Source organism: Clavelina lepadiformis, chromosome 6 (assembly GCF_947623445.1).
Source record: "Clavelina lepadiformis chromosome 6, kaClaLepa1.1, whole genome shotgun sequence".
In the NCBI taxonomy this organism is placed as follows: domain Eukaryota; kingdom Metazoa; phylum Chordata; class Ascidiacea; order Aplousobranchia; family Clavelinidae; genus Clavelina; species Clavelina lepadiformis.
In genome coordinates, this window is record NC_135245.1 from 12902163 (window position 1) to 12916372 (window position 14210).

General features: G+C 34.6%; 1 protein-coding gene across 4 annotated transcripts in view; it reads right to left on the minus strand.

Annotated features, from left to right (window-relative positions):
• Positions 1-14210, minus strand: part of LOC143461750 (mitochondrial ribonuclease P catalytic subunit-like) — a 47372-nt gene that overhangs the window by 17082 nt on the left and 16080 nt on the right. For all 4 annotated transcript variants that reach the window (XM_076959603.1, XM_076959600.1, XM_076959604.1 and 1 more), the window contains 4 exons: positions 12922-13116; positions 6745-6846; positions 6455-6637; positions 3672-3831 (listed from right to left, as the gene is read on the minus strand). In XM_076959603.1, the coding sequence (XP_076815718.1) occupies positions 3672-3831; positions 6455-6637; positions 6745-6846; positions 12922-13116 (640 nt within the window). The remainder of the gene's footprint in view (positions 1-3671; positions 3832-6454; positions 6638-6744; positions 6847-12921; positions 13117-14210) is intronic.

Below are 14210 nucleotides of genomic sequence, written 5' to 3' on the forward strand. Positions count from 1 at the left end.
AGTTCCAAGATGTTAATCAGTGATAATGATGCATGTGTTGTTTCAATTAAGTTAAAGAAAATAATGAATTTTTTCGATAGGAACCAAAAACTCAATTTTGCAATCCAACACAGTAGCCTATGTTATGTAAACACGACTTGGAAAGCTGAAGACCGATATGCTTTGAAAACCGTGCTGATGAGACCTGGTGTTTGGATCAAATGGCCATGGCACTGCCCGCTACCATGATAAAACAATCAAACATACTGTATATCGTTGATTGTATGCCACATTTAATCGTAAAGTAACCCGCAGTAAACCTCTACAACATACTCTATATTCTCTATGACAATGGAGAGATAAAGAAAAAAAGAAGAAAGTTTGGTGATATAGTGTGGCCAACAAGAAACGCCAGATTAAATTTTGGTCGAACAAGAAAAATGTAAGCTGCCCGCTGTTGATCGCAATACGCCCTAAATGTTAAGCTGCAAAAATGATGATACAAAAAATGTATAAGCTGTGGCTTACAAACGAATAATTACAGTATTTCTAGAAATAGCATAATTATAATAGGTTCAATCGAGTCAGATCAGAAGTTAAGGCAAAAGTCAACATGGAGTTAGTTAAACCAAAACACATTCCAATTCTGATTTAAACTCTTTAATGACCAACATGTTATACTTAAGATACCTTCACACTACACTGGATGCGATAGTGTCGTGGCACGGCAATGCAGATACAACAAAATCGCAAGAAACTGCATGCAATGGTCAGGCAGTTGTCAAACACTCACATAATCACACTTGTCTACACACTGAATGCGACAAAACTAAACAAACAAATTTGCAAATGATGCAAAGTGGACCATGTGATACAAGGATGTGACCTACAAAGCAGTTTGGCACTATCAGAATGAGGAGGCCTACAATAAGTTAGCCGAATTTTAAAGTTTTCATTTAGTCTACATGATCATAAACATGTAGGCTATGTGATCAAAGACAAAATTCTTTTGAGTGACTATTTACAATTTTAGATACTCAATATAAGGCTATAAAAGCCATAATTCAATTTAAATCGCTTCATCCAATACAGTTTCCCCTTATCGTTGCCTTCAAAAAGACATGTGATGAGCATAACCTGTCATGAGCATAACCTGTCACAAAGCTACTTTGAATCACATTTGGCTATGCGAAAAACAAATATGTTTGTTTTAGTGTGATTGCTTGCGAATGTGTTGACATGTGGCAATCGCATTATGTGTGCAAACAAAATTGCATGTCATTGCATTGCAAGCTATCGCAAGTTGCAATGTCGTCGCAAATGACATTTTCATGCAAATCGCATCCATTGTGTAGGCACCTTTACAAAGCAGGTGTTCAAATATCTTTCCCGAGATCATATATAAATACCTTTAAATGGAATACAAAATCGATTCTGATGCAACTTATATTGAGGTTTACATTACACTGGTATCGCACTTAGATTTGTGGTGAAGTGGTTGAACCAGCCACCCCCTTGTGACATGATTAAAATACATTATTATCACAAAAACTTAGCACATGTAGTAATATAAGCATCAACAATGTGTGTGTCAGAGTATAACACAAAAATAACTGCATCCAAATGTAATTGCACCCAGAGGAAATACACTAAAGTTGCTTCAAGTGAACACTAGAATCTAAATAATGGAAGAAATATTCACAACACAAATGTTCCAATCGATATTACAATCATTTCACTGCTGAAACAAAAAAGAAGAAAATTAGAGCAGAGCAGATAATCTTCCCTTGGTTCTTCAGTCTAATAGGATATTTCAGCAAATAAGCAAAGCAAAGTTTGCCACTACAGATCAGCAACCTTGGACTTTTTCAGCGGGTGGCAAGCGAACAGCAAATATTAGGGTGATGTGTCATACCCTTACTCCCTCTACATCCAGAAATGAGCTATCCCACCTGCTGCACTTCAAAATTCTATTGTTCAGAAAATAAACAAGCCTGCAGATACAAATAGAGACACCTGTTTGTTCTGGCTGACTTCTACTATTAGAACATGTCGTTAGCTTAGGGATCAGTACAGCTCATGGAGCAGATAATAAATGGAACACGGAAAGACAGGAATGTCCTGATAGACCTTGTAATTTAATTCCAGATGCCGAATCTCACCCAGTTGTACATTTAACTGCCTAGGATGGTCTGGATACAACCTAACCACCGTAGTTTGTACTAATGTCTGTCAGTTCCATTCAACTCTCTACAGATGGGGAGTGGCAAACTCTGCAGCCTGTGGTAGAGGGACAAAGGAGCATGTTGCAGACCAATTCACATCTGACTGCTTCAACTACCAGGTCTATTGGAAAACACACAGTCTGCAAGTTCAAGATTACAACATGACCTAGTGTTTGCTAGACTCCTATGCCAACATCTCATCCAAATGGCAAGAGAACAACCAGCTCAAACGACAATGATTTCCATGTAGTAAGATATAACTTCAACTTGCAGACTACAAGTGGTCATACCTGTAGCTACCAAAAGTAAATCGCTATAAGTTAGGACTAGGGATGTGCCTCTTCAAACATGGATGTATTTGGCGATTTCATACAAATATTGATATTTGTACAAATAATGTGGACTAATCGTCTACAAATACTATTTATGAATAATTTTCAGGTTAATGTCCTGTCAGTGAAAGTTTTCTTGTCAAACTAAGTGTTAATTGCATTTGTCAATGTATTGTTTTCCGCTTTTATTAAATCAGAGAAAACTAACCTCTTGTTTTCACCACACACTTTTATTGTTGTAGTTAGGAAAACTAGCAATAAAAAGAAAATGAGTCATGAGTTTCCAATTTTATGCTGCTGCAGGAGCACTAATACAATTACAATTAGTTGAGTCACAATACTATTATAATCATGAGATTGATTTTGGTGCAATAGAAATACTTATAACTGTGGTGGGACAGTTGCAGCTGGTGTTTGGGCTGAAAAAAGTTCTTTAAGTATACAATTATGACTACCTCATCGTACAAGTTAAATCTGGTCGAAACAGTAGCACACCAAATATTGACCTCTATAGCTCATTTTAGTGATTTGAACAACAAGCATCTGTTGAAAGTTGATAAAATAAAACCTTATAAACAATGCATAAGACTTTTTTCGAAGAAGCCATGAAACTCACTTTGAACATAACATAAAAATTTATAGGCGACAGAAGTGTGTTACACCCAATGGAATAGCAAAAGCAGAACACGATAACATCTCAAAAGTTGATTACAATTTTTCAGAGCAAGCTCAAGTTTGCATCTTCAGGTGAAACTATAAGATGACCTGAAGATGAAAAGTTACATTAACTTACCCAATCGGGCTCTGAAAATATTAGGATTAGCAAGATATTAGAATTCCCCTTCCCGAATAATTTAAAGTTCAGCTCGTCCCTAAGCAGGACTAAAAACATTTTTTTTCTGACAGCTTCGGACTTCCCAAAGGACACCATAATTTATCACAAAACTATTTTCCTACTGAAACTGTGAGTTTTTCTGCATCTTTACTTATGCTTACCTGAAAGTCATCCTATGAAAAACCAGGAAATATATAAACAGTTTTATTTTACGAAAAACACAGTAGTGAAGACGGTAAGGAACTATTGCAAGAACAATCCTTCAATTAACCCAAGACCTAATTTAAGAAAAAAATTTACCTTAGCAGTTCTAAAATGTTCATTCAAGAAATCCTGATGTATTTCAGAAGAAATTTGCTGAATAAATGCTCCCAGAAGAACACTTTTCAGGTGTTCGAATTCTTGTGCTGTTAACTTGCTAGTCATCAAAGATTTTTTGCATTTTGGACAGCAACAATTCCTGAAACACAAATTGTTGATAAAATCAATACTAATTTATAATAAGAAGAGAAAATTCTATTGTTGCATGCTGTTCATTCCTTTAAAATTTGTTCAATTTTAAAAAACCTTGGTATTGTGCCAACTTATATGCATATACTGGTATGATGGCAAATTTTTCTTTCCGGTTAAATTACTTCTGTCCAATGTTTGATCAAGAAACAAAATCATTTTTGTGTAAATGGTTATCAATTTCCAATTTATGCAGCAGTGGATTTAGTGCTTCTATTATTTGTTAACAGGCAACAGTTTAACTAATGCTTTGTTACACAATGTAACTTTGATCCAGTAAACAGGTCCTGATCCGGTAGATTAATTAAAGAGTTGCTGAAAATCAAGGATAAATTTTCTTTTCTGTACTTTATGTTGCTTATTTTATAATGACATTTTAAGATAAAAATTTGAGTTTGGCAACCGTTCATTTTAGAATTGCATCATTGGCATTGACTAGTGAGTAACTGCTTCAAAGTCCACCATTCTATCATTTATTCCTTTGGCAAATTTAGTAGAAATGATTTTTTCAAATATATTTGATGGAAAAATAATTAGTGAAAACAAAAATAAATATGCTTATAAAGTATTCAGTTTTTCAGTTACAGAAAGTTAGGATAGCAGTAAAAAAGACTAAAAACAGTGGTGATATAAATTGATTTTATCCACATGCTCAGGCCAATTACATAAAACATGTGACACAGAAACTATGATGGTAAATATAATGCAGATGAACTGTTCTTTATTACAGTAGCAAGCAAGATTACTGGGCATTACAAACTGTTAACAATTACAACTAGTGTGATTAATGACATCACCAATTTCAAGGAAAGCCAAAAAGTTAACGGTCAAATGAAATGCATACATCAGAACACACACACAAATAATAAACTCTGGAATCAGGGTTTAAGAGCAAAGAAATCATCACTCAGTTAAGGTCACAATAAGAGTTGTCTCGGTTCGAAGATAAACAAGGCAATATACGACAAGATTTCAGGTTCGTTTTGATTTCTTTAACAACTCTGGTAAACATATTACCAGCTTTACGAAAGTCAAGCAAGTTAAAGTAGAATGGGTGGTCCAAGGAAAAGCTGAGTAATAGCGTAAACAAAGGCGTTGTATAGTTTGGAAATAATGTAATGCAATTAGTCAGTACAGCTGAATATAATAATTAATTTCTTGAAATTTGTTGTTACCTTCCAACAGTATATATACTTTAACAGCTGTAAAGCTAGCTAGTGTATGTTTCAACAATAAAAGACAGTTATTTGGACCATTATTGTGGTTTGTGAAATCTGTAACTTTAAACCGGTCTCTTGTTTATATAGGACAGCCTTATGCTGTAAACCAATTGGACTGATACAGCAACATCACTATTAACAAGTCAAAGAAAAGTAGATAGCATTCACCAACCACAGTATTAAACCAACCAACTAGTAACAGTCAATTCAGCTTTAACCGCATTTTGTCAAGTCGCCTTGGTTTATTGCAAATATATAATAATAATAATCAGTTCCAACGATCTTCTTCGTTAAAATGTTTTGGATAATAAATAAACAATGCCCTTCTCTGACTTAACAACTGATGATTGCAAGCATCACGTTTTGTTTTTATATCAGCGTTATTTATGTGAATTGCATATCACTATGTCAAAAAACATTCCAAAATCAGATCACTTTTACACTTTGTCATAAACATCCTAATGCCAAGTTTTTCTACAAATCATGCAAATGTTTGGAGGCCAAACAAAATGGCTTGGCAGGCCAAAGCTGGCCTGCCAATTCTGCAGTTTGACTATACTGCTCGTTAATCTTTTTATAAATCCTATCAACGTTGGCCACATTCGAAGTTGTATGGAAGTATTTTTCTTATTTTTGTTATAAAAAAGATAGATAATAAAATTATGTATGACACAAAACATGCATTAAAAAAATGGCTTGTAACTATTAAGTTTACAATGAAAAGTTATGTTTATCTGTTTATGTTGTATGTCAATTATGACCCAACAAGATCAAACAACGGAAAACCATTTATATTGATTTAGTTTGCCATATCACAACACCAATGAGAAAAATCTTACTCGAATCCAGCAATTAGAGTTGATATAATAGATAGTCCAGCAAATACATTATTACCACGTATGTATTACAGTTTTACTTATTTTTAGGTGATGAGAGCAGCTCACACCTTGAGATTGACATAACACGCTCAATGAATCAAAAATTTGAGTAAAATAACTTCAGAATGCTACCATCTATTCTGGATTGTTAATTATACATTGAGCCTAACGAGATTCAGTCCCCATCAAGAAAATTAAGTTTTTGTAAGTTGTTTAGCATTTTACATACCGGTAATGGTTATTTTGGCGCGGCCAGAAACTTGATTTGATAGGTGAAACTTCGAGTAAAGCAAAGCCAAGTTAACACCTTCACACTGTAGTTTTTATTGTTACTATATCAAAAACCTTTATCACCCAAATGTTCAGTTCAACTGATGTAAATTCATCTTAAATAGTTTGAATTTTGCCTGCTTCTGTAAGGTAAATTAAATTTTCTTACAAACATTCACATATTTTTGAAACAAACAGATTTTACTTTATTTCACTGCTACCAAACCATCTTGCAATCCACTTCTCGGACTTAATCTGTGTAAACCAAGTCGCAATTGATTCAGCTTGTTCCACAGAAGAAAGAGGTAAATAGTTCATGTACAAAAAATTGAAATAACTATGTACAATATCACGATTGGTGTTCCACAAATTTTCTTCAATTGAATATCTAAAAATGTTCACAATTATAGTGTTGTGTAATTTTTATGCATGAAGTATTATACATATTACACGCAGTACTGCTAAAAATAGTTTGCTTGAAAAAGAAAATTTTACCGGAAGAAATGCAAAAACTTTTCTAGTAAATTGTCATAAAGAGAACCAGTGCTTTTTCTTTGACTTAGCAACACCCTTATACCGGTTTCAGGATCTGCGTTTCTGTAACAATATAAAATAGTCAAATTAAAATCAAAACAAAACTAAGGTAGGCTATAAATTAACAAAGGGTAACGTTTGAGGTATGAAGAGAAAAACTTGAACTGTTGAACAGTGGGATCCAAATAAACTAAGGAAAGAATGTATATAATTGGACTTAAGCAATGCTTTTTAACCCTGTTGAAAACAGTTAGCATATTTTTGTGTCACAAAAATCTCATCCGCACTTGATACAGTCCAAGCTGTTAAACATTTGGCAGGCTGGCGATTTAGTCACTTATTTGCTTTTTCTTGGTAGAGCTTATTGAAATTAAACATCTCATAAAGCATTGCTAATGTGCTAACGTCCTACTTTTACCTTAAGTAAAAAGAGAAAACTGAAAGTACCTATTCCTCTTTTCATAATTAAGTTAATGAAAATGTTCACAAAATTTCAGGTTGCAGCATCCATAAAATCATTTAAAATGACATTATGTGTCCGCATTTGTAAGTTTAACCTCAATTCGACCCTGATACAGAGCCGTGAGTAAGTCAGTAAAAGGACTTCCAGTCACCCTTTCTGAAGCTCAATTCCTTAAATGGGGTGCTGGGAACTGATGTCACAAGTTTGCAAGCATTGATTATTGAGAATCAGTGTTGGAACCATGAAAACTTCTCAAGCACAATTTTTCTCGATAAATAGTTGTCAATTTTGATGTTTGTAAGTACCAGGTCAACGTTTGTTCCGATATCCAGTGTCCAGAGGATGAAGTGAATGCATCGTTTGGGTAAAAAGGAGAAACAATTGTTTGCTGGCTTCCCAATCATCCAGGCAGCTTTCGTCAATGTCAGCATTAATGAAACCCCAGTCAAACTACCAAAGCGACTAACTTAAATACTGGGAGAAAGAAACAAAGATGATCATAAGGGGATTTACAGCGTGGGAGCTGGTAATGTTGATAATTTTATAGTTGTCAACTTGTATGGATACTCACTCAATGCAAGAATTGGTTGACAAGAAACTGTGTTATACTCTAAGGACAGGTACAGCCTTTTAGACAATCCCAGAGCATTTTTGTGGTCCGCTTACACACAAAAATTGGATGAACATATCCTTTAAAAAATCTTTTTTTTGCTTCCGCACCCACTTTTAATAGGTCTAGTAATAAGACAGTTTACTGATTTCCACATAGATGGAAAAACTTCGCATTCGAGTGAAATCAATTTGTAACGTGCAATCACGTTGTTATTACAATATGCTAGGTTTCATTACTGTGCATGAAAAATCCTCAAAGGTTATACTTTATTTGAAAGCAAAAATACAAAAGCATCACGCCATTGATTGTCGGCCATAACCATCGCTGATGCGGCGGTAAAGGACACTGTCTAGCATTTACAATGTAAGTTTGACTACTAGGGAATGCCCTTGAGCAGAGCATTTAGTCAATAACTCTGCAACTATCTTCAGCTTCAGCTGTTGCAGTTGACTACTCTTGCATGAACAAGTTCACACAAGGCTGAGAGGAGAAGTAGATGTCCTGGGCAAGTAGTTCCCCCAGGGGAACTGCCCTGGTTAGAGATAGGCAATCAGTATCACTGTTAATGAGTACATTATACTTGTTAGCTGTGCTGTGCTGATATATTTGCTACAATTGAGTGTTCTGTGCTTATCGCCAACTCATCAAGTGGGGTGCGGATAATGTACTCGTTGCAGTGCCGTTGGTTACTAAATCTTATCCAAACAGTCACAATAGTGATATATATACAAGAAAAATAAGAGTTCAAATAAAAAAGTAGAAGGCAGTGAAACTTCCTACCAAAGATCACACAAAATTGGAGAAAAAGCTAGTTAAAAGTTGGTTAACACTAGAACTCTGGCAATGTTGATTTTGACATTTTCAATATCAATACACAATTTTTTTGAACAGTTACTGTTTGCTCACGATTGTCAGGTTTAACGCTGTCAAACAAATTTCTGTTCAGTTTACTTTGAGCTCAATAATTAGAATATAAAATTGACATAGCAAATAGTATTTTGAGTTATACCTAGAACTACGAAGGCATCGATTTCGACAGTCTTTCAGATACACGACAACTATCCAGTCAGTCATGTGGGATAGTCGCTCCTAAGAATTTGAAAAAATGTGTCTCAACCGTTGTGAGCAAACGCACATAGTTTAGGGTTACCATATTTTCGTGGCCTAAAATCCGGACACTCTTTAGTGCCCACTAGCGGTTTTTAGAATGAGGTATGAACACATTGTCTGTCAATATGACGTCACACTAGCAATGCCCCACATTGACGGTGCGAACAAAACCCGCGGCTCACTTCGAAATCATTAAGCATTAAACAAACGACAATTTCCTTGGTATTCTAATTTGGTCTGCAACAGACTTCTTGTTGCGCTATTTTTCTACTGCTTTCACTGCTTTATAATTTTCTTCAGCGAATATACGCTCTTATCGTTTCAGACATGTTCTAAATTTTGCATTATCGACCAAGATGTAAGGCCTTCAGCTACTAGCCTAGCTCCACTCATCCATGTATCATTGTATCCCAAATAGAGCGCTGTATTATCGTTTATGACGTAACAATGAAATTATTACCCGTAACGCAACAAACAATTTTAAAATTTCCGGACATTTAAGCATATTTTAGCATTTCCCCCCGGACGCAGTTTGAACACTAAAATTCCGGACATGTCCGGGGAAATCCGGACGTATGGCAACCCTAACATAGTTTAATCTCTACCTTTGAGCCAGTAGTCACTGTAGTCTGGCTTGGCTCAAAGATCCAGAGAGTTACAATAAAGAAAGAACTTCGTGCTAAATAAGATTGGTCAATATCTGTGGTGGGATTCCAAAAATTAGACAAACGGTCCCATGAACACAACCGGACTGAACTTTCACACAAAATTCAATGAGTCATCATTTTCCATATACAGATAGACTTGAGTTTGTAAGCTACATTCTACCATTTGCAATAAATTTAACAATATCAATCTTTTGTCGTTTTTTGAACAGTCATTTGTGCCAGACTTTCAACGACATTCTTGTTTTAGGGGGCACTTCCCTTTAGGAAGACAATTTTAAGCCGGCAACATGTTTATGACGATGTCGCACCTAAAGCTGAGAAAAACGTTACTCTATAAATTCAGAGATAATTGCTGCTGTTTAGATTGCTTTTTACTTATAGTTTTATAAACAAAATCCATAAAAACTGTAAAGGCACCTATAACAAAATCAATAAAATTTTGTCCGCTCTCTTTCATTGTGCAAGTTTATATGCAAATGAAATATAAAATTATAAGACATTGCTTGCAACAACATTTCAGCTGTTTTCAGTTTCAATCTCCCAGGTTCACAACAGAATTTGCAGCTTACTATTGGTTACTGGAATAAAAAAGTTATGGAAAAGAAGAGAGAAGACTAGAAACAGCATTGCTGAAAATTGTGAAAACGATACAGCAATAATGAAGATAGCAAATTGAAAACAAAGATAATACTGAAACAAAAATAACTGGTAGCGATAATAGGTTACTTATAAGCGGTTAATTTCCATGTCAGTTGAATTTGTATTGTTATTTGTTGCTTTTTAAATGTTAATCTTGCTAAGATGCCATATATCATTATAGTTTTGAGTGTGGTTTGTTTGTCATACTGGTTGTTGCTATCAACTACTCAGCAGTTACTATCGTTTACATAGTTCAATACTTAAATGCAAAGTAGAAAGCTACATTAATACTACTAACAAAACAATGAAAACAAAAATCTTGCTAACAGTTTTTCACCGCATGTAGCCTGGCAAACACAGAAGCAAATGCTGCTTTCTCAAGAGTGCATGTTGGCTTCAAGGAAGACACAGTTTCCAATATTGTTTTGAAATACAAGTCAACAGTGCACAAGCAAAGTCACATGATCAAATGTAGATATTTTGATTTCTGAACAGCTTTCAATGAAATTTGAAAACTATCAAACAATGTTTACAGGTTTGTATTGTATTTTGTAAAAAATAATACTTAGCGTGGCAAATGTGCTACTGGTACATATTACCATTTTTCTACCACACTAAGTATGCATTCGATATTTAGGTTGGAAATTTTAGTAAACGGTTCGTTAATTCTAGTAATCTATTTGCGTGAACTGGTGCAATTCAACTAAATCGCATCACTGATTAAGCTATCTGAAGCATGCATAAATACCTACCAGGCATCGAACAAATTCTGTCAATCACAAAACAAAACTTGAGTTTTTACTTAGTACATGCTTGGTGCTGTTTAAGACAACTATGCATTTGATTTCACGGCTTTCTAGGCATGAGAAACGGCAACAAGACCAACCAAAATAAATTAGCATGCCCCAAGTCCCCCTACTAATTTGAAAAAGTAAAATTGTTTCCATAACAATTACTAAAAAGCAGCATGCTACTACCCAAAATTGAATAATGGATGTACACTACATTAACCAGGACGGGTGTATATTAGGGTTATGACTTAAAAAAAAAATTTTAAATTTTGTGTGTCCTGTAGTTACAAATAATGAACTTTTATGTCCTGATTTGAAAACTCACAAAAGTTAAGACTGTTTAAACAAAAATCTCCCGCACCAAATTTTTCCAGTTTTCAATGTAATATATATATATATATATATATCGACTAATTTGAATTTTCCTGACATAATTTTAATTGCGAAGATTTGAAATTTTTTTTTGGTAAATTGTGTGAGTAGTTATAAGAGATGACAACAAAGCAAAGCTAAAATTAAAATCAATTATGAAAGAGGAGAATAATTTCTGTTTACACTTTTATGGAAAAAAGATTGGCAAACATGAATATCAGGTAGTATGCAAGAAAAGTCCATCAAGATAAATCAAACTGGGTGTTCTAAAATTCGAAAGTGGAACAGCTCAAGATATTTTCAGCAGCCTAGAAAACCTACTAGATGAATATGATGCATGGAAAAATTTGAAAATGATCATATGTGACACAACATCTGTTAACACTGGACGGCTGAATGGCGTTGTTGTGAAACTGCAAATGCAAGGATCAGCAAGGGTTTTGATAAACCACAGTATATTGGTTGCCAACATCATATTCTTGATAGAGTCTTAAAGCATGTATTATAGTTCTTCAATCCAACGTCTTCAACAAAACCAACTCTCAACTACAAATTTTCAGATGATGTGGTGAAACACTACGAAAACTTGCAGCAATCCTACAAGCCAGAAATTGAGATGGAAATTGTTGAAAACCCAGGATGGAGGGATGATTTTAAGTTTCTCTTTGAGTTGTGCAGAGCATTCCGCTTCTTTAAAGAAAATGGTAGATTTCCACTAATCAAATGGCATAAATTTCCATCTCTACACAATGCTAGATGGAATTCAAGAGCCATTTATGCTATGATTGCCTACTTCCTCATCCCTAGATGGAGATTAACTCTGGAGATATCATGCTCATTCATTGCAAATCTGTGGCAGGAAGCCTCGTTTTCTAACAAAAGGTTTAAAGATGGAATATACCAAAGATTATTTGATGCTATCATTGAGCTCGAATGTCCTGGAGCCTTAAAGTGCCTTAAAACCCATTGGAATTTGGTTAAGTCCGTTGTAGATGACCCACGGTCACGCACTAACATAATTGCAGAAAGGGGAGTCAAATTGATGGAAGAACTTTACCAGAAGTGCAAAAAGGACAAATATTTGAACATTAAATTTGTATCAAAAATGAAGTTTTGAATTGTAAATTTTTTTTTACATTTGGACCAATGTCAAAAATTAAAGTCAGTTTGTGCGGGATGTTTTTTACGATTTGAACGAAATAATTATAATTTTCTAAATTTATACCAAAATGTTCATTGATTCCTGCTACAGGCAAAAAAAAAATTTCTAGTCATAACCCTAGTGTATATCATCTGAGTGACAGTGTTTGAGTGACATAATTATGACATAAATTATTCATTCAAGTGACATAATTAACCCTAACCCATTACTGTAGTTTGAACAGTACTTACCAATGTGTCACTCAGTTGATCAACTACCAACTAGGACAACTAAGAGTAGAAAAAACATGAATTATGACATTAGTAATTTGCTAATCAAACCTGAAGGCATTTATTCCGAGAAATTTGGCATTCATTGACAGATAATCCTTCATATGTAATATACCATGTTTAAAGCAAGCACGATACATCTTAAACAAATAATAAGCATTTGCACTGTTTGAGGAATTGCAGGCGGAACGCCACAAAGCAGAATGCAAGTTCCTTCCATACAGAGTCATTCTGTTTCTCAATTTTCTGCAAACATTAGATGTAAGTCACTACATTTAAAAACATTCAATAACCATATTCTTAATAACCAGAACTAATTTGACAAGCTATACAATTCATTCAGAGTCATGCCTTGTAGTGAGAATGAACCTAACCTTAAAAACTAAGTTTACCTTAAAATGCACACACTTGTGTTTCTAAGGGCGTTGCCAGAGGGTCTACCACTTTTATAATTCCAGCATAGAACATATAAAATGATGCACGATACATGATGTAATATTTTTTGAAATTTAAAAAACACACCTTGACCAGGCCCTGGGGAGCAAGATAACCAGAAATATGCACTTTCAGTAACCAATCCAACACTACTTTTTGGGCAAACAAATTTATCCATGGATCAGTGTTTTTATAGGTGTTACAGTATTATAAACTGAAATGGTGTCTTAGTTTTCTACAACAGTCTTTTAAAATTTAGAATTCTACAACTACAGCAGAAAATTAACAATTAAACTACATAAGTTGCGGTCTCTTAAAATTTCTCAGTGGCTGACTTAAACCAAATCTTAGATTAACTAAACCCTGCGTGTAATACTACATGAGCCATAACCACCGCAGTTTTTTCACTGAAGAGCTGAAGAGTTAGCCTATTTGTTGTAGGCTACACGGCATGATTTCTTCAGGAAAGTATGACTAATTGCTATCAATAAAACATTTTAACATCACAACATAATATTCTTTCTATGTTAATTTTCACTCTCTTTAACTCGTTGAAACCATTTGATCTCTTGGGATGGTCTGACACTTCACACTGTTTTACCACATTTGCCAGCTTGGTTGATGGGATATTTAGTCGTAGCCAGGCCAGGTCAATAATGTAATTTTACCATCTGGTTTTTGGTCGAGCGGTTGGTTTTCTACCAAATAGCGTGGCAAGCATATAACTTGATTTGCACGACTTTCCCGACACATCCTCATGACATAACCAAACCATTGTAGATGGGACATTTGAATTCAAAGCTGTAGTGGCTTAACATTTAGTGCAGTATTTTAATTATAATCCATGATTCAAGATTATAGATGAGAATTGGAAAAAAAATTGACTCAAAAATTGAGAGCTTTGC